This window comes from Xenopus laevis, chromosome 1S, assembly GCF_017654675.1.
Source record: "Xenopus laevis strain J_2021 chromosome 1S, Xenopus_laevis_v10.1, whole genome shotgun sequence".
Classification (NCBI taxonomy): Eukaryota; Metazoa; Chordata; class Amphibia; order Anura; family Pipidae; genus Xenopus; species Xenopus laevis.
The window spans coordinates 148,619,776-148,641,367 of record NC_054372.1 but is presented as its reverse complement, the minus strand read 5'-3'; the positions used below and the strand labels follow the sequence as shown (position 1 = coordinate 148,641,367).

General features: G+C 41.2%; 1 protein-coding gene across 1 annotated transcript in view; it reads left to right on the top strand.

Moving 5' to 3' along the window:
* aacs.S (acetoacetyl-CoA synthetase S homeolog) overlaps nucleotides 1–20,847 on the top strand; it is a 42,589-nt gene extending 21,742 nt beyond the window's left edge. The window contains exons 11-18 of the mRNA XM_018244183.2: nucleotides 2,231–2,295; nucleotides 3,591–3,713; nucleotides 11,195–11,308; nucleotides 14,182–14,307; nucleotides 14,754–14,823; nucleotides 16,011–16,069; nucleotides 17,666–17,868; nucleotides 19,028–20,847. Coding sequence (XP_018099672.1) covers nucleotides 2,231–2,295; nucleotides 3,591–3,713; nucleotides 11,195–11,308; nucleotides 14,182–14,307; nucleotides 14,754–14,823; nucleotides 16,011–16,069; nucleotides 17,666–17,868; nucleotides 19,028–19,165 — 898 coding nt within the window. The 3' untranslated portion in view covers nucleotides 19,166–20,847. The remainder of the gene's footprint in view (nucleotides 1–2,230; nucleotides 2,296–3,590; nucleotides 3,714–11,194; nucleotides 11,309–14,181; nucleotides 14,308–14,753; nucleotides 14,824–16,010; nucleotides 16,070–17,665; nucleotides 17,869–19,027) is intronic.
* The last annotated feature ends 745 nt before the right edge of the window (nucleotides 20,848–21,592 follow it).

Sequence of the window (21,592 nt, the reverse complement as noted above, 5' to 3'; positions counted from 1 at the left end):
CACTACTGATGAGAGTTCAATTAAGCAATCTGGCCACAAAAGCAAGAAATAAACAAAGTAAAGCATTAGTGGTTCAAACCAAACTCGATTAAAAAGAGAAGAGCAGGGATAGAGTGATAGAAAAAAAGTGGCGAGAGTGTAATTGCGTCTTCAAAGCAGTAAAACAGCCCCTGTCCCTTTCTGAGTGCAAGTCGTATGTGTGTTGGGGGGGGCAACATCGGGTATGCTGTTGAGGATTACCTTTAACTTCTTGTATGCTGTGTGTTTAAAATAAGCACTGTGCCTAAAGCTTAGAATTGTGCAAAGTTATGTGTACATTCAATGTTCACCAGGTGAACCAACTGTCATAAAGTCACACACATATATGCACACACGCATATTTACACAGACACAAATAAAGTTGCTGGTATTTTTGCTTCATTGATCCTGTCATTAATTACAGAATACCCACTGACTAGAAACTTTGTTTATTCTTTTTCCATTTCATAAATGTTTCCCCCGGAGTTTGCCCCCCTGCAGGTTCACAGAACAATTTCAATTTTCCATTTTCAACTAAATATCATATGTCTTCTTTTCTGCCTTGAAAGAGAATCACCATAAGTCACAGCAGATCTCTCTCCATGTCTGTGAGATAAATAGAGCCGTCCCAGCTGTGTATGAGACAGCAGGCAAATGAAGCCTCTGAGATTCTCAGCTACAGAATCCATTAATGTTGATAAATCAGGAACCTTTTAATATTGATTACTGCAGATACAGCTTTTGCGGTTGAAGCCACAGGTTTGCTGGTAGGCCTGGACTGGGATTCAAAATAGGCCCTGGCATTTCAAGTACACAGCAGCCCCTCTGGCATTTGTCAGAACCCACAGATTGCCAGTCTGGGCCTGGCTAGTAGTTACACATACATCATCCAGGCTACATCTTCTCTTTGACTTTCTCCCATGTTGCCTATTTATTGGTAGGTCATTTCACATTACATGGTATGTCATAGTCCCAAATTCTGCCAGTCCACATTGACTGTGTAACCTTAAGGTGTATGAAACACACACGCACACTGCTACACATACTTTTTAAAAGCACATAATAAACAAACGGTGAATGGCCCACAGTGCTACCCATTTAATTGAAGTGTATCACAGCCCTGGCCATTATAGACAAGGACATTGGGCTACAAATGACCAGTTAGCTTGAGTACAACCCTTTTCTTTACATATCTTTATCAAAAATCTTACTTTTAAAGGAAAAAGGCATTTATTTAAAGGGATATTAAAAGGTCAAGGAACACCAAAAAAGGAAATGGTGTGTATCTATTTGGAGAAATTCCATTATAAAGATATAGGAGGCATCTCATTATCTACATCCTATCCCGCACATTGATTTATGGTGTTAATTCACCAGTGTTATTACCCATTACAGTTGTAAGAAAAAAAGATGCTGGTGTATTCTTGCCTGCAAGATTTTTGCACATTATGTTTCCCTGAAAATATTCCTGATGTATTGATGTAATCTTAAACTTAGGTAAATGAGGAGAAGCTGCACCCATTTATTCTTAGGGAAATTACATCAGTTGCAGGCATTTTGCTGCCCAAGCTTTTAGTAGTTGTATGAATAAGAGACAAAAGGCCTGAAATGGCTTCCTATTCATCTCGGTCTTAATTGCCTGGAACAGGTCGCTCAAGATTCCAAATTTTTATGCTACAACTGCTTCACCGTTGCAGGTTCAGACAATTGATAAAGAGCGATTCCACGCATTTTCTCACTCCAGAAAAGCCAGTAACTAAAGCTTCTAGGGACAAAATGGTCATAGTTGATGAGTCTGCTCTTATACAGGGATAAAATGCCTCTCGGCTACACAACGATAGCCTTTGTCACATAAAATAGGACATTTGTTGCCAAGAACCAAATAAATGTAAAAACAATATTTTCACTATATGGGGTAATGGTCCCTTCAGGGTATAATTTGCAGGTTTCAGCCAGTAAATTCCTTCCGTTTAGCTTAGTTACTATTTGTGCAATGCAGAATGCTTTTTTCGAATTCCTTCTGTTTCAATAAGGCTCAACAGACAACGTGTTCTAAATGGGGAGGATGATATATATAAATATATATATTATATACTTATTGTGGAGTACACCTATATATCGGGTTTGAGTTAACTTGCTTGCATCTCAGAATCCGTGACTTTCTTCTCCAAGATTCTCATTTTACTTTTATACATTTTATTTGTTTTTGCAGGATAACCATCTTAGGAACTGGTGCCAAGTGGCTCGCTGTATTGGAGGACAAAGGCCTCAAGCCATGTAAGGCTTTGCACTATGTTACTGTCATGCCTTAGTCAGTGTGAAACAGCTTTAGCTTGTATCGTTGTATGTGTGGGGGGGACTATGACTGCAGCTCAGCAACATATAAAGTGTTGAAAGGCTTAAGCAAACAGTACTGCAGAAAGGCTTGAGCATAAGCACCATGGGACAAGGTTAGAAGGTGTTATTGCATGTGAAGGGCTTTTAGCTCGTCTTGCCCTAACCGGGTTAGGTTCTCTGCATCGCTACTCCACAAGTCCTACCCTCTCAGAAGCCATGTTCCAATATATTGCACTGATAAGATCTAACAAGATCAAAACAGTCTGTCTGTAAGTTTTGGCTCTGAATCATTAGGCTGTATCTGTGCTATAAAACCAGTGGTTCTGGATGCATAGTTGGCCAACGGGACATAGAGTGATTTGCATGTCTCTGCCCATAATGCCTCATGTGAGTGTTAACCTCTCATTTGTGGTATTAAGGCAGTGCTATATGTATGTAGCACAAGGCAAGTAAATACCTTCTATTTTCCAAAGGCTTTCTGTTGCATGAATGAAGAAAATAGTTGATATTCTAAAGAAAGGGTTTTCTGCTCTCCATGGCTGCAACATGACACTCTCATTGAAATAAGTTAAAAATCATTAGATTTTGATTTGGGGGTTAAGGTCTTCATACTCGAATACATATTGTCTACTGGCTTCCACTGTGAATGGAGCAGCAGCCCTCTGACCTGCTTATACACTCAGATTAACATGCTCCTTGAGCAGTATTTCTTTAAAGCCTTATCAAGCTGGTCAGACAAACCTGGAAGACAATAGGTTTACAAAGTACGTGATTTGATCTGTTGGCTGGATGACCAAATTATTGGATCATCCTGAATTGGCAATTCAAATCCTTCAAAGAAAAGTTTTTGGTTTTTAACTCAATTAGACAATCATTCCATAAATGACCAGCTTTAGGGCATTTATAATATTGGTCAGTCCAGTCTATGACCCTTTAACTGTCATTAAGTTTTGGGAGTTGTACTTAGTGTTTAGTATGTTATAGATGGACTTATTCTAAGCATCTTTACAAGTGATCGTTATTTTTATTTTGTTTTGTTTTTTAATGATTCGCCTCCAATGTTTGGATTGTCAAATCAAACCTGACAATGCTATTTGGCCAACTGCATGGATGGATAAACTGTTTAACATTTGTGCGTCCTGCTTCACAAATGGCATTGTACCTGCATTGTTATAACTGTGTGTATGTGTGGCATAAACCAGATGTTTAGAGATGTTTCCCTTCTCTGTCCTTAGGTAATACCCACAGTTTGCAGACTCTTCATACAATACTGTCAACAGGATCTCCTCTAAAACCCCAAAGCTATGAGTATGTGTATCAACATATAAAAAGCAATGTCCTGTTAGGATCCATCTCAGGTGAGTTTGTGTGGCCTCTTTGCTGACCATCAAAAATCACTCTGTAGGGGGCGTGGTCTGGATGGCAACCTAGCAAGACGTGCGCGCTAGGTGCTCTGTACTTTCTACATCCTGAACTTTACTTTAAGCTACTCTGAAAAGCTGCAAAAGGCTCATTTTCTCTCCCCAACACGATTTGGTCTGCCCAGACGAGGATATGGGGAAAAATACCCAGAAGGTGCGCTCAGAGGCCGCTTCCAAGTTGGAACAGTTCGCGCGGCAGCAGGCCCAAGATGGCGGTGGGCCCTCGCGAAGTCCCGCGCAACAACCCTCACCAGATCAGCCATCTGACGCAGAAGCAATAGAGGTAGACCCGCAGCCAACACCTACACCGTCTGATCTAATGACGGCTATTCTGCAATGTCAAACCACCCTGACTACCACCTTTACCTGCAAGATAGAAGAGCTGCGGGTGGATCTCTCCCTGATTAAACAGGACTTACAAAATGTCCGCGAGCGCACCGGCAGGGCCGAAAACAGAATCGGTGATTTAGAAGATCGCACTGCCTCTCTGCCAGAGGATCTGAGGCTTCTGCGCCGCCAGGTACAGACCAACACAGACCGCCTTGATGACATGGAGAACAGGCTGCGCAGGTCTAATGTTAGAGTGGTGGGCCTGCCGGAGCGGAGCGAAGGGTCCAACCCTGAACAATTTGCGGAGGCCTGGCTCAGGGATCTCCTAGGCCCGGCTACCTTCTCGGCACACTTTGTGGTGGAAAGGGCGCACCGTGTCCCTACTAGGCCTGGCCCACCAGGAGCGCCACCACGCCCTTTCCTGATTAAGCTACTGAATTACAGGGACCGGGACGCGGCCCTTAGGGAGGCTCGCAACAGGGAATCCCTCTATTACTCGGGGGCCCGTATATCGCTGTACCCTGACTTCTCCGCCGCAGTGCAGAAAAAAAGAGGCTCCTTTATTGAAGTCAAAAGGAAGCTGAGGGATCTGGGCCTCAAATATGCAATGCTGTTCCCGGCCAAGCTGAAAGTGCTGGAGGGTGACAGATCCCTTTTCTTTGACCACCCAGCGGGTGCCCAGGAGTGGCTGGAAGCCAGGCCCGGTGGGAACCGCCCGCCTAGAGATCCGTGAGTACCTGTTTCATTATGACATGGCTGCGTTGGCCTCACTGCTGTCCTTGGTTTTCTACCCCTACTTTCCATCCGGATGTGCATAGAGTTTCCCTCTCTCACGGGGGTATCCTGCGGGGCCCATTTCCACCGCACGGGGCTGCGACACTGTCGCTGGCAGCGGATCCTGGTGCGGCTAGCCCCTTCTGCACTGTTTGCAGTGATTGGAACCTGGATCTCTGCCCTCTTGCTGCATCCACGCCGCAGGCTCTACCTAAGCTGACCCCGGGACCCAGGGATCCGTCATTCTCCTGCTTTCCGGATGGGATACTGTCCCAGTTGAACGGCCTGCTGTACGTTCCGAAGGCCTCCTAGTTTATTGCCTCCCCTTTCTAGCACACGATACAGCCGTTGCGGCCTTTTACTCTGCTTTACCCCGGCTTTTATGGAGCCTGTTATAATGAGAGCACCTAGAGGCCTTTTCTCTAGTTGTAACGCCCTTGTTCGACGAAGGACTAGAGACTGGAACTGCTGTGACCACGTTCTGAGTTGGAATTTTCCTCTGTTATGGGATACAGGTATCCCCAAGTTGGGGGGGGGATGCGGGGTGGGGGGTTAATGTGGGTGATATGTATGTATTTTTTTTTGCTTTCTCCTTTCTCTCTTCTTTCTCTTTTCTGGGAGCAGGTAATGATAGTCGTGCTTAGGTCTTCTATAGGTGAATGCTATGATGTGCACGCACCGTGGGGGCGACCTGCCCTGGGCCTGAAACCTATGGCTGTCTGCCACACTTTACATGACGCGACGGGCCTTTGGGTAGCGGCTCCCGGATGGGGACCCCCCACCGGTGCTGGGTTACTTTATACAGTAAATTATGTCTGTGAAATTCACGGTGTTGTCCTGGAATACCCGGGGGCTAAATAATAAGATAAAGCGCTCTGTAGTGATGGGCCAGCTTCGGAAATCTGGAGCAGACATAGTACTGCTTCAAGAAACGCATCTTATAGGTCAGCGAGTGCTAGCTTTGAAACGTAACTGGGTAGCAGCTGTATATCACTCGGAATACTCTACCTACTCAAGAGGTGTGGCGGTCTTAATTAGGAAATCCCTTAATTTTGTGCTAGAACGGGTGATCACTGATCGGATGGGTAGATATGTTATTGTTAAATGCAGGCTGAATTGCCTGCTGTACATTTTAGTGACTGTTTATATCCCCCCCCCTGCAGACACTACTCTACTCAATGAAATTCTCCAAAAAGTGTCCACCCTTGGACCCTATCCTACTATTTGGGGAGGGGACTTTAATATGGTACCCGACCCTGGCCTGGATAGGCTAAAGCCAAGTGTCAATGACTCCCAGGTGTTTGGAAACTGGCTAGATTCCGCGCACTATGTAGACGTGTGGAGGTGGAAATATCCACACCTCCGACAATATACCTGCTACTCAGTTGCTACTTCTGCCCTATCTAGAATTGACCTCATTCTGACCACGTCAGACCTTCTGGCAATGGTATCGAATATTCACTTTGGCACCCGGGTATGCTCTGACCACTCCCCTGTACTGCTGACTATTGAGACTGGTGAGACCGCCCATGCCCGCACCTGGCGCCTTCCCACAAAGTGGGTCTCCAACCCTAGGGTAAAGGATAGATATGTCGCCCAGCTACAAAGTTATTGGGAGATTAATGCGCACACAGCCCCTGACCAATCAGTTTGGGACGCCTGCAAGGCACATACTCGAGGCCAGTACACCTCACTGATCTCTGCAGCCAGGAGGGAGGTTGAGGCGGACTTGTCAGTGGCTAAAGTTAAGTTAGGTGAGGCGGAACGGGCTCTAGCCGCTAGCCCCAGTGATGAAGCTAAACAGGGTATGGTAGCTGCACAACGGGATGTGGATCTGATACACATAGACAAATATTCCCAAAAAGAATTATACCGGTCAGCGGCATGGTTCAGCCAGGGAGACAAAAATGGGAAACTTCTCGCCATTCTGGCCAAAGATGACACCCCCCACTTAGCGATAGCAGGAGTTAGAGATCAATCTGGGGTTCTTCTCACTGATAAGGCCCAAGTCACTAAGAGATTTGGGGAGTACTTTCAGGGAACGTATGCTGCAGTTCCTCCTCTGCCTGACCAGTTGCTTTCGGAGTATCTGGGGAAAATAGACTTTCCATCCATCCCCATGGACATGCGGCTCTTTCTAGATTCTGATATCACGGAGGATGAGATAGGGGCAGCTGTAGCGGCCATGCCGTCCGGCCGGTGCCCAGGGCCGGATGGCCTACCAGCTGAGTGGTACAAGGCGCACGTCCAAATCCTTACCCCCCAGCTTCAGCCCATCCTGAACAACGCCTCTGAGACATGCCCACTCCCCGATACGTGCTATATGGCGCATGTCACCCTCATTCATAAGGAAGGCAAGTCCCCGGACCTTTGTGACTCTTACCGCCCCATCTCGCTCCTCAACTGTGATGTTAAGATCTTTGCTAAGGTGCTGGCCAATAGGCTTAAGAGAGTGGTGCGGGGGATAGTCCACCCAGACCAGACAGGTTTTATGCCAAACAATGCCACGGATATAAATATCAGGCGCCTTTTCAATAACCTTGATGCCCCCCATGACAACGCAGGGAGTAGGCTAGTCGTGTCCCTTGATACTGCGAAAGCATTTGACACGGTCTCTTGGGCCTATCTTTGGGAAGTCCTCCGACACTTCGGTATCGGTCCTCGTTACATCTCCTGGGTAAAGGCTTTGTACCTAAAGCCTCAGGCTAGAGTAATGGTTAATGGCAACCTCTCTGATGCCATACAGCTGGAACGGGGAACTAGGCAGGGCTGCCCCCTCTCACCCCTGCTCTTTGCACTTGCAATTGAGCCACTTGCAATACAGATTAGAGACTCCCCGACTGTAACTGGGTTGCAAATAGGCAGACTTGAGGAAAAGGTCTCCCTTTACGCAGACGACATGTTATTGTATTTGGCTAATCCTAGAGGAGCCTTCCATGCTGCCTTAGACCTCATTGATGACTTTGGGAGGTTTTCTGGCTTAAAGGTCAACCGAGAGAAGTCTGTGATTTTTCCTATAGATCCCCTCCCTGCTGAATTTGCTGCTAGCATTGGCCGCCTTAGGGTGGTACAGTCCTTTAAATATTTAGGGATCACCATAACGAAGGATTGCAGAGGCTTTGAGGAGGCCAACTTGTCCCCATTAACCAAGGCGCTGGCCGACAAAATTGATGTATGGACGCAACTACCCCTTACCCTCCCTGGCAGAGTGAACCTTTTTAAAATGGTTTTCCTCCCCAAATTCTTGTACGCCCTCCACAACTCCCCCATTACACCCAGATCCCAGTGGTTTAAATATGCGGATAGGCTTATTAGGAGACTTGTCTGGGCTGGGGATCGTCCCCGTTTAAGTTTTAAAACCCTACAAGCCCCAGTCGCTAGAGGAGGACTAGCCCTTCCCAACCTTAAGCTATATTTTCTTGCGAGCCAGTTGACATACTCGCACTGGTGGCTGGTTCCCTGTCGGGACAACACCGCTACAATCCTAGAAGCCAACATTGTGGGGTCATTGGAAGCCCTAGCACACCTCCTTTATAGGGGACCTTCTATTAGACACGCTACCACGACCCCCATGCGAACAGTACTGGCGGCTTACCAAAAAAGCACTCAAACTGGCACATGGGTCTCGACCAACATGGTCCAAGTGGACACCTCTCTGGGGTAACAGCTGTCTTCCTCAGTTTCTCACTATTCCGGATGTCTCTCATTGGGCTGCATGTGGTGTCAAACATTTACAGGATGTAATTAGGGAAGGGGACTTAAAGTCATTCCAAGCTCTGAAGGAAGAATTTCATCTGCCCCAGGGTATGTATTTCAGGTACCTCCAGCTTTCCCATGCCTTTCGCTCCCAATTCCCTGAGAGGCCATTGCACATATCAGACACTGCTATAGAAAAATATTTACGTAAAGAGGGCCTAACCAAGCCTCTCTCCCATTCGTACACACTGCTAGGGTTGGCCTCCCCTGATCCACTAATTTCCGTCCTGGGTAAATGGAAAAGGGATATTCCTGAACTGTCCGATGACATGTGGGAGGACAGCCTCAGGCAGATCCCTGAGATTACTATACCTGTGAGGGATCGGTACATTCAGTTGAAGTTCCTAAACCGGGTCTATCTGACTCCCTATAGGCTGAGTAAAATGTTCCCTAATGTGTCTGATGTTTGCTATAGATGTGGGGGTGATGTTGGATCATATATGCATGTATTTTGGTATTGTCCCACCATCCAGAAATTTTGGAAGGACATTGTGTTTTATTGCTCTGAAGCAGTAGCCATGCCCCGTGTTGTGTCCCCACTGGTTTGTCTACTTGGCATATTTGAGGACCTGGATCTGGACCGCTGCTCCAAAAGCTGCTATCTCCAACTTTTCTACTTCGCTAAGAAGGCCATTCTACTGAATTGGAAAGCTACTGCCCCTCCGTCTCTACTGTTCTGGCTGAATCTAGTTAATAGCTCTCTGTCTAACCAGAAACTGACGTACCTCTCCCGAGGCTGTCCGGACAAATTTACCAATATATGGGGCTTGTGGCTGGCCTACAGAGAAAACCCGGTTAATCTGCTGAGAAATGTGAATTGTTGAACTGTGCTGTTCCTGATTGCTAGACATGTTAGCTTGACCTGCTCCCATTGCCTTCGCTCTCCTCTCTTCTCCCTTCTCTCTCTATCTTTCTCTTCTCTTTTTCTCTTCTGTTGAAAACCTGAAAATAAAAACTTTTAAAAAAAAAAAAAAATCACTCTGTATCTGTGTGCAAGCCAGCTTCTTACAGTATATGAATTCAGTTTGCTTCATGGATTGTTGGGTAACCCAGCACTGACTGGGAATTCAAGATTTGTAAGTTACTGCTATTACATACCATACAGCTAATTTCGGACAAGGCTGTTTGGAGAAATTCCTGAAACAGCCCATGCTAATCCACTATGAGTAAAGGGATACTGTCATGGGAAAAACATTTTTTTCAAAATGAATCAGTTAATAGTGCTGCTCCGGGCAGAATTCTGCACTGAAATCCATTTCTCAAAAGAGCAAACAGATTTTTTTATATTCAATTTTGAAATCTGACATGGGGCTAGACATATTGTCAATTTCCTAGATGCCCCAAGTCATGTGACTTGTGCTCTGATAAACATCAATCGCTCTTTACTGCTGTACTGCAAGTTGGAGTGATTTCCCCCCCAGCAGCCAAACAAAAGAACAATGCGAAGGTAACCAGATAGCAGCTCCCTAACACAAGATAACAGCCACCTGGTAGATCTTAGAAAAACACTCAATAGTAAAAACCCATGTCTCACTGAGACACATTCAGTTACATTGAGAAGGAAAAACAGCAGCCTGCCAGAAAGCATTTCTCTCCTAAAGTGCAGGCACAAGTCACATGACTGGGGGCAGCTGGGAAATTTACAAAATATTTAGCCCCATGTCAGATTTCAAAATTGAATATAAAAAAAATCTGTTTGCTCTTTTGAGAAATGGATTTCAGTGCAGAATTCTGCTGGAGCAGCACTATTAACTGATTCATTTTGAAAAAAATGTTTTTTCCCATTAAAAGTATGCCTGTAAAGGCATGTTGGCTCTGATGCATTTGTTTTTGTTTTTCGTATACTTGAGTGGCTTTTGGCTGTAAACAGATTTCACTGCACATGTGCACATATGCCAGTAATAACCAATCATGACATTCATTTTCTAAAAGATTGCTAAAATTCATTGCTGATTGGTTGCTGTTGGCCTCTACACTTGTGAATGTAGCATTTATGCTTCTAAATCAGCCCTCAAGTGTCTGTCTAGACTAGTCCTAAAGCAAAATAGGGCTTTTGTGGTTAGCCAAAAAGGAAATAAAACAGCACAAAAAGTGACAATAACTTTTCTGGCACTAACGTACAGGATTACATAACACGATATTACACATTATTTAGGTATATATAAATGTTTTGTATTGTGATTATTGTATTAGTGTATTTGTATAATGAGTATCTATTAAAGGGGATGTAACCCTCTTCCCCCCAAATTTTTTTTTATTGCTTAGAGAAAGAAAATTTTAATTCTAAAAAACATATTCAGATAACCATAATATCGTTGAATGAAATTGTTTAAAACTGGCGATATACCCAGAGGCTGACTGTTGTGATGTCAAATTCTATATTCTGATATTGTAATGCCTATAGGAGAAATCTGATTTCTATGACTATTTGCCCTAACCAGTATCGATATGTTAGAACAATTCATTTCATTGACTCTCAGGAACTACTCTCTTTCTAATTTTATAAAAACGACATTATTGTATTGTATATAAGTCACATTATGCCTTTCCTCTTTTAGGTGGCACAGACATCATATCCTGTTTCATGGGTGAGAATGTGTCTGTTCCAGTGTATAAGGGAGAAATACAGGCCAGACACCTTGCCATGGCTATTGAAGCCTGGAATGAAGAAGGTAAACCATCTGTTCTGGCACCAGTGAGATAAATATGGAAGTTAAATTATAATTTTAGGAAAATGAATTACAAATATAAACATTGTATATTGAATGAATTGTGTATTATTAAGCACTCCAGTAATTTTCTATACTGTCCCAGCTCCTTATAGTCTTAGTCAGACTGCAAGTAGAGGATATCAAATTTCCTGTAGGACCTGGGACCTTAGTCCTGGGATCTTACTGGGCCTTTTCAGGAGGGGAAGTTGGAAGTGTGCTTAGCATAGATATCATTTTGAAACGTCAAATTGATCTTTGAAACTTCAGCCTGCCAGAAGGTTTTCATGTGCCTTCTTGTCCTGCTAAAAAGAAGCAGCTTTCATGCTGACACCGCCATGCACTGACAGTAGGTATTGTGTTCCATGGGTTATTTGCTGGCTTGGCTTTGTGCCACATTACAAGAAGATGTCTGGTGAAACCATTTTTTATGTCTTTTTTTATAGCTTCCGCTTTACAATGACTTTGCATTGTATATAGCACTATTTGTATATGTAAAGCTTTATATTCTTTAGAATACAGAATTGTACAGGCTTGGGAAATAAATGCAAAAATACAAAATATACAGTTGCAAAGATTTAATGTCACATGTTAAGAGGCACAGAAGGAATGAGGTTCTTGTGTGTAGAGCTTACATTTTAAGTGGATGGAGACAAAATGCAAGGGACAAATTGCTGTCATTATAATAGCTGGGGCATTTGGAACATTGTAAGGGATTTAAGGCTGGAATTTTAAATTGGAGATATTAAAAATTTAGGATAATGGATGTGCAATTACATGGATAATTAGATCTTTAGAAGTTGGGAGTTTTAGAAGGAAAAAATCTCACTTAGTAGAAGGGTTAATATTAGTTTCACCATGCAATTCACTTCATCCAAAGGTGTAATAACGAGAATTGCTATGAATACTCTTAATTAAATAGGTCACGCTTAACAATCTCGTTCAGTACCTGCAAACTGTGAATTAGATATTCAGACGCCATGGAATTTGCATAGCAAACAAACACATTGGAATAAAAAAATAAATGAACTTGCGTACTCACTGTTTAGAGAACAGGAGATGATTTTACTCTGCCAGATATTTTATTTAAAAGTGTCTGTTCTGTGTTAAAAGAAAAAAAGGTGAAAAATGTGTGTGTGTGTGTGTGTGTCTCCGGTCTGCAACATCACATTCCCCCCTTGCTGTATGCTATTTTGTAGACATAACACCTCTGTCACATGCAAGTTTTAGGGAGCTGAATCTTTCCACGCATTAAATAATTTAGTTTGTGGTGCTGCAGGATAGATAGATAGATAGATAGATAGATAGATAGATAGATAGATATACATACAAAACCTCCATGTTGCCGGCACTCTCGAAAAAAGGTTATGTGCCTGGGTGCAGTTTCCAAATAATTTATCCACTCCAAATACAATGAGATCCGCACTCTCAGGACTTTTCTTAAAAATAATTTTTTTTTTATTTCAAGGCTTCAGACTGACGTTTCGACCTGATCACAGGCCTTTCTCAAAGTGAGAAAAGGCCTGTGATCAGGTCAAAATGTCAGTCTGAAGCCTTGAAATAAATTTTTTTTTATTTTTATGAAAAGTCCTGAGAGTACGGATCTCATTGTATTTGGAGGATATATATATATATATATATATATATATATATATATATATATATATATATATATATATATATATATATATATATATATATATATATATATATTTATTTAAGACAGAGACATTTTGTGCATACTGCTACTGAAAAATGCCTTACAACAACACAGGGATTGTTTGTCCATATATAGCAATATATTTAAGCTGGCCAACTACGTCAAAGTCATCCCATATCTGGCCTGTCCTATGCTCAATTTTCATCTGATTCATTAAGAATTCTATTGCAATAGAATTTGTCTATATGTATTTTGTGTTCACAGCCTCATTGCACCTCCGCCTAATGGTTTTTAAAAATTTGTGGTGAGCACAACTTTCCCTTGTTTGTTTTATTTATATATATATGGTCTGCCACAAGTTGGCATCCCCAGGATGCTCTCATGCATCAGGATTAAAGGAAAAGTAACTCCAAGATATGACAATGTTTTAAAGAAACTAAAATATTATGTACCGTTGCCCTGCACTGGTAAAACTGGTGTGTTTGCTTAAAATTCTCTACTATAGTTTATATAAACAAGCTGCTGTGTAGCCATTCAGCTTAAAAAAAAAAAAGGAGAAAAGGCACAGGGTACATAGTAAATAATAGAAAATTTCTCTAGATACGATTGTATTCAACAGAGCTTATCTGTTTTCTGCTATGTAAACTCATGCCTTTTCTCCTTTTTCAGGTTTGAATGGCTGCCCCCATGGCAGGCTATGAACAAATGTCAGACCTCAGAAACTGGGGATATTATACCCAAAATGTCCAAATAAACACTGGTTTAGAGTTTATATTTCATATATAAGGAAAGCCAGCAGGTGGAGCCATGTAATTGCCGATCAAATACAAAATTTTTTTTCCCTGCCTTTAAAATGTATATTTCTATATGGTTGGTAAAAACTAGAACAAAATAATTTGATTTGAAAAGAAATGCAGACCTTATTTTAATTATCAAAGTGTGCCTAAATGTGATCTGTTGGCTTCCTCGCCTCTGCTCATATGAGAGGGTGTTTCTGTGAATGTCAGAACAGCAATGTATTCCTATGCCTAAGCCTTCAGCGAAGTGCATCGTTATGGGTAAATGTATTCCTTATTAATATCCTCTGTATATTTTTACTCACTGATTCTGTTATTATCATGTCATTATGCAGATGCATGCAATGTGCTTTTGCTAATATTCTCTCTATCTTCTCCAGGAGAATCTGTGTTGGGGGAATGCGGGGAACTGGTGTGTTTAAAACCATTACCATCTCAGCCCACACATTTCTGGAATGATGAAAATGGCAGCAAATACCAGAAAGCCTATTTTTCAAAATTTCCAGGTACTCATTTGGGACAACGCAATGTTTATTGAATAGTTTTCTTATATTGAATAGTTTTCTTAACCATTTTAGTGCTAATGTTTTGCCAGCATTACTGCAGAGTTAAACCCTTCCTAGAACCCCACGTAGAGGCCCCCTCCCTCCCCTCCCAGCCTAGCTGCCCCCGGGGGAAATGCCCCTAACTCTTTACTTACCCCTCGGTGCAGATTCAGGCATCAGAGTTCACCGCAGCTGTCTTCCGGGTCTTCGATAAGCTGAGACAGAGACTGGTGAAGCGGCGCATGTACAGTTGGAGCAATTTACCGGTTTGCAACAACTGCGCATGCGTCGAAATGGACGGAAATTGCCGGAAGATTGATATTATTGATTGATTATATCGGTGTTACTGATAACATGATGGGGTTATTTCAAGACAAACTGCTGATACTTAAAATTGTCCTTTTTAGGAGTTTGGGCTCATGGAGACTACTGCAAAATAAATCCAAATACTGGAGGGATTGTCATGTTGGGACGAAGGTGTGTATGTCTAGCAGTCCATTCATTTTCACAGTTTTATCAGAAATATTACCTGTGGAGTAGATGCCATTAGAGACGCAATCAAGGCCTGTATTGTCTTTGGCATTGTATCACATTTTAGAATATTAAATAGTTCATGGTAGCCAATTTCAATACATTTTTAGTCACTTTTGAACAAAATTACTTTTCCACCCATGTTAAGCTTTGGGTTCCCCCAATGCATTCATTTCCTCCGCAATGCATTCATTTCCTCAGCAATGCATTCATTCCCTCCATCATTCCCTCTACAATGCATTCAATTCCCTCCACAATGCATTCATTTCCTCCATCATTCCCTCCACAATGCATTCATTCTCTCCACAATGCATTCCTTCCCTCCATCATTCCCTCCACAATGCATTCATTCCCTCCATCATTCCCTCCACAATGCATTCAATTCCCTCCACAATGCATTCATTCCCTCCATCATTCCCTCCACAATGCATTCATTCCCTCCACAATGCATTCCTTCCCTCCATCATTCCCTCCACAATGCATTCATTCCCTCCATCATTCCCTCCACAATGCATTCATTCCCTCCATCATTCCCTCCACAATGCATTCCTTCCCTCCATCATTCCCTCCACAATGCATTCATTCCCTTCATCATTCCCTCCACAATGCATTCCTTCCCTCCATCATTCCCTCCACAATGCATTCATTCCCTCCATCATTCCCTCCACAATGCATTCCTTCCCTCCATCATTCCCTCCACAATGCATTCATTTCCTCCCCAATGCATTCATTCCCTCCATCATTCCCTCCATCATTTCCTCCACAATGCATTGTGGGTACATATCCTAGTGGTAATAACATTTGAAATAATTGTCAGAAGTTCTTAGCTAATTAAAATCATCCACAAGTCCCAAAGAAACTGTAAAGCGAATGTTAAGAAATAAGGGTATATTTATTCACGTGGAAAAACTGCCTTTTTGCAGTAAGCCATGGCAATTAGGTTTGATCAGTTTGTTAACAATAGAATACTGAAAGCAAATATCTGAATGGTTGCTATCAGTTACTACACTGAGGATTAGGAATACCATCAAGCCCCACATTCTCCACAAGCTTAATGGTAAAATAGACTTGCACACAATGAGATTGGTGTTCTTTTGTATCATTTGCTAATTTATTGTATATTTAATTTGCAGTGATGGAACGCTGAATCCAAACGGGGTGCGATTTGGAAGCTCAGAAATCTACAATATAGGTAAAAAGTTGTTCAGCTTTGACAAATCCCTTGTTCATTCTGCACGAGTCTGCACCTTTCTGCATAATTTGCGATGGAACTAAATGGGTTATTTTAAGGAAGTTAATAAATGAGGTTCTAAGTTAAATCCTGCCAGAATTTTAAGTGGGAGAAATGGCAATGCTTAGTCTGGGTTTGTACTGCACAAATTCACTTTTGGGACTTGCTAATTAAAGACATTTTCAGCTTTCAGTTGCTGACTGGATACACTAACAAAGCCATTATTTTGTCTGCTCAGTAGATACGCTGGGTTTCAAAAAATTCTCTTGGCGGCGTAACTACGCCAGTGCATAAACAGCAGCAGATTCAAGCTATCTCCAAGCTTTCTTTTTTTTTTATTTTTGCTTTCCCATACTCAATTGAAATGATTACTTCTAATTTCTCAGGATTCCTTACATCATTGTGTTTGCATAATTATGAGGGATGCGCCGAATCCTGGATTGAGTAAGATAGCTTGAATATACTGAAATGTACAGTAAATTGTCTTATATGTTGGTAACTCAATGATGTTAAATGATAACAAAGTGGGGCTGATTTATTATGATCTGAACTGGGAATTTTTTATTGGAATCTGGCAGATCTTATCAAATCAAACAGCCCATTCCATTGACTAGATAAAGATTTAGTTTATTTCAGCTGAAACCATTGGGATTTGTTATCCCAAACCATTCAAAAGACCATCTGAATCCTAATTTGCATATGTAAATTAGGGGCGGGTAGGAAAATCACATGACTTTTTGTCACAAAAGAAGGATTTTTTCCACTTTTTCCTTTCCTACCCCTAATTTACATATGCAAATTAGGGTTCGGTTTCGGTTTGGTATTCGGCCGAATCTTTCACGAAGGATTCGGAGATTCGGCCGAATCCCAAATAGTGGATTCGGTGCATCCCTGATAATTATGTAAACGTAATGACACAGGGCATCACTAATGACAAGGAACCATGTTTCTGGTAATGATGCAGGGCCACCGTTTCATTTGAATTGCTTCTGCCATCTTGAAACTGCAGTGTATTTCAGCCATGTGTGATAGGTACTATTTGTATTGAGTGTAGTGCCCTGCTTTGTTTGGCGTTTTTACGTACATCAGAAATGCTTGTATTTGACTGATGCAATTAATTTCAACCCGAATGCATTATTAGCATGATTATGCCTTCGGAGGAATCTATTAATACATTAGGTGTAGCATTAGCCTTACTCTTCCCTGGGGCTGAGGTCACACTGTTACTAGGGACAAAGTCAATGCCCTGCAATCTTAACCAGAAAACAGATTGCCTTGTAGGAAAAAACGAGAAAAAAAGACAACGCAGGGGGATAGGGCCAAAAACCAAGAAAAGGCTTGCAGGCCTCCAGCTGGGGTTAACTGCAGCTCCCACAACCCTTCAAAAAACAGTTGTCGGTAAGGAGATTTTGGGTATTAGGCAATGGTTAGATATCGAAGCAGAAATATAGAAAAAGGATAACTGTTCTTACTTATGACCTAGCAGTTAGCAGGGTGTTGGCTATAGACAACAGCATATTTTCAGTGCATATTTTAACATACTTGTCCCTATTGCAGTTGAAGCCTTTGTGGAAGTATCAGACAGCCTGTGCGTCCCGCAGTACAACAAAGATGGAGAGGAAAGGGTCATTCTATTCTTGAAAATAGCTGACAACTTTGAGTTCAGCAAAGACCTGCTGAAAAGGATAAAGGATGCCATCCGTATTGCCCTTTCTGCCAGGCACATTCCAGCCTTGATTTTAGAAACAAAAGACATTCCAGTAAGTGTTGAACACTAGCACTCTGAATTCTTTATTCTTTCAACCTCTAAAAGAGTATGGCTTGTGGGGCAATCTGTACACATTAGCTGAAAGAAAGAAAGAAAGGTTCAGAGGTCCCTGTATTAGAGCCAGTATATGTGCACCATTAATATTATTTCATGGCATGCATTATGGTAGTCACGGCCAGTCTTTCGGTTGTGTGATCTGTACATGTGTTGCACATTCCACATTCCAATTATGTAAACACTTGAAAGACATAAATTACAGTAAAACTATATATATATATATATATATATATATATATATATATATATATATATATATATATATATAACAGCCCATACAACAAACTTTCATAAACGGCACGTAATCTTTGGCTTTCAAAGTGTTAAAGCCTTTAACAGCCAATCACAAAGTACTGCAGCAAAATGTTCTAAAAGTTTGGCAAAAAGAAAAAATCACGACCTTGAAAGATTATGGAGCTGCCAAGTGTCATCATGATCAGAGTCTTTTATCCCCATAAGTCATAAGCAGCCGAAAAACTGGATTTTGCATAATGCTGCCTCGCTAGATTTAATGTAAAGAAGTAAGGGTTTGGCAGACAAGTGCACAGGCTGATATGCATTGGAAAGGCAGCTTTAATGTGCCTGTAGGATGGCAAATGTCTTTATTTCTGCTTCTTTCATAACTTCCTTTTTCACTTTATTGGCTTAGCCAGTCCCAGGTGATTATTCCCACCCCAGCCCACGTTTATCCACTGATCTTCATTCTGTCTTCTCCATTTCTCTCCTAACCACTCATTTTGTTTCTGTCTTTAATATTTAACTTTACTTTTAGATTGAATTTTAAAAGGAGAGGATATTGGTGTGTGTTTGGTGTCTTCAGTATATTTTAAATATGCCTTGCAGTCAGTTAGGGTGTTCTGCCGCTCCCACAGGATTAGATTAATCGTTGTAAATATGATTCAGTGCTAGGAAATTATACCCAATCATATCTGAATATTTCAGATATACAAATGATTCTCTTACAAAATCAAGGCTCCCACAAGCTTCTGCTGGTATATCAGATGTGAAATAGAGCCATGACAGGGCTTTCCTAGTTATTGCTATTGAATGTGGCAAGCCTTGTCTAAACTCCTCGTGTTTCCTTTGCTTTTTAGTACACCATCAGCGGGAAGAAAGTTGAAGTTGCTGTAAAACAGGTCATTGCAGGAAAAGAAGTTCTGCACCGGGGGGCCTTCTCTAACCCCCAGTCTTTGGATCTATACAGTAATATTCCTGAGCTTCAGAATTTCTAAGCAATTTACAAATAAACTCTTCGCCCTTGTATTTATATAAACACAGTATGTACCAGTATAGGTATATTAGAAGCTACTGGGTTCTTTTAAAACAGACCTTACTGCTTATTTTATTGAACTTGAGAGCTGCATTTTTATCCGTGCCTGTGTAACGTTCCAGTCATTGCACGAGGAGGTGAAGAAGTGGCAATCGAAATCGCAATAACCATGGGATACTGCAGGTTTATTTAAGAAATATGTATTTAACAGTAACTGTATTATGCAAACATGGAATTGGTTTCAGCATTTCTAATGTTGATATTTAAGCTCTAAGACATTGGGGTATTCACAACATAGGAGTAAACTGCAAGTTTACACTTTGGCAAATGGAAGATATGCCCTATTTACAAGTATGGTTTACATTCTGTACAAAACGATATATATATATACACATAAGGTTTGTGGCTTCATAGCATTATTGTATTGTTTGTGTATGGGAGGAGCCATAAGGATTGCTTTGAAGTTATATTGGCTTTAGGAATATTTATTGAGCTGTCTCCGATATAGAAGTAGGTGGAAAAGGAAAGTGCAGCTCTTTCTCATTCCTTATATACAGCGGATAAAGCCAAACTGGAAATGTATCCTTTACTTCCTGTACATAAGAAATCTAGTGAAAAGCAGCTGCACAAATCGTCGTTTAGAGACACTTGTTTAACACATTCTGATAAATGGGGCCAGTGGATTGTGCTGATTTTTGTTTCATGAAATTACATTTTGCTTTAGTGTCATACATTTTTTTCATAGTTTACATCTTTTTTTTGTAATGAAATAAGCCTCCCACCCGCACAATTTGAAGATTCCTGAATTTCTGTATTGTATCTCAAATTGTGCGTGGCTGTTGAGGAATTTTAATGTTGCGATATTTCCCAGTTTGACCTGGTAGCCACTGCTTCAGTAACCAACTGTACAGAGCCTTGTTCTGTATTCCACTCTGCATTATCACTATGGAATAGAAAATCTCTCGACATGGCTATTGCAAGGAAAGGCTTTCACTGAGACAGTGTTAATAAAACACAAGCTGAATACAGTAAAACAGGAAGACCTGTAATTTACTACTGTAAATGCTCCCATTTAGTTTTATATTTACCACTTTAACAGCATCAATGTAGGGTTAACAAGGGGGACATATGTATGTACGATTCATATTTTAGTTATAGTTTTCCCTAATGCTGCCAAATTGTCACTTGCTGAGGTCAGGTCACAATATTAGCATAACTCTCCGATCAATGCAATTTTTTTTAGTGTTTCTTCTATTATTTTAAAGAATCTGTTTTAACGCATCACGTTGCCTGGTATTGATTAAATGGAAAGTCTTCTATCCTTAAATGACACCCAAAATCATTTATTTTCTATGTATGTTGCAAAATCTATGTTCCTGTTAATTATATTGTAAAATATCGAGGCTGTTCTGTAGATTAAATCAATATAAATGTGGTTGTCTGATGCAACAAAATGAACACTTGCATATATTTGTTTACTAGCCTTTTTTTTATAAGCAGGGCTTTGCTCTCCAAATACTTAAATAGAAAATGTGTATATTTCATTCAGTAGAATTCCTTGGTATGTTGTGCTTGTAAAAATCACATTAAATGCATATATTTTTTTGGATTTTGAGCAATGGTTGCATTAAATTTATATAAATATTTTGTGTTTTAACAATTTCATTATTTTATATAAAGGACTCCTTTGGTTTTCTGGGTTTAGCATATTGAAATATTTTACTTTGGTACCTAGACCTTATAGAAATCCAGCAATTTTTGTGCTGTTGGTTTTATAGCTCCTATTTCAGGTTCAGAACAGTCAAGATGCCATTGGGGAAAATTCACTAAAGGGCAAATTTTCACCAACAAACGCTTCACCAGGCGTAAATTCGTTACCACTATGCTAATTCACTAAAATGCGAAGTTACGTCTCAGCTGCCGAATGCTAGCGAAGTTTCACTGGCGTTTCATAGTGAACTTTCACTAGCGTTCATTTCTGCCTAGCGAAACTTCGTTAGTACAGGTATGGGACCTGTTATCCAGAATGCTCGGGACCTGGGGGTTTCCGGATAACGGATCTTTCCGTAATTTGGGTCTTCATACCTTAAGTCTACTAGAAATTCATTTAAACATGCAATAAACCCAATAGGCTGGTTTTGCTTCCAATAAGGATTAATTATATCTTAGTTGGGATCAAGTACAAGCTACTGTTTTATTGTTACTAGGGATGCACCGAATCCAGGATTCGGTTCGGGTTTCAGCCAGGATTCTGCCTTTTTCAGCAGTATTCGGATTCGCATATGCAAATTAGGGGCAGGGAGGGAAATCTAGTGACTTTTTGTCACAAAACAAGGAAGTAAAAAATGTTTTCCCCTTCCCACCCCTAATTTGCATATGCAAATTAGGG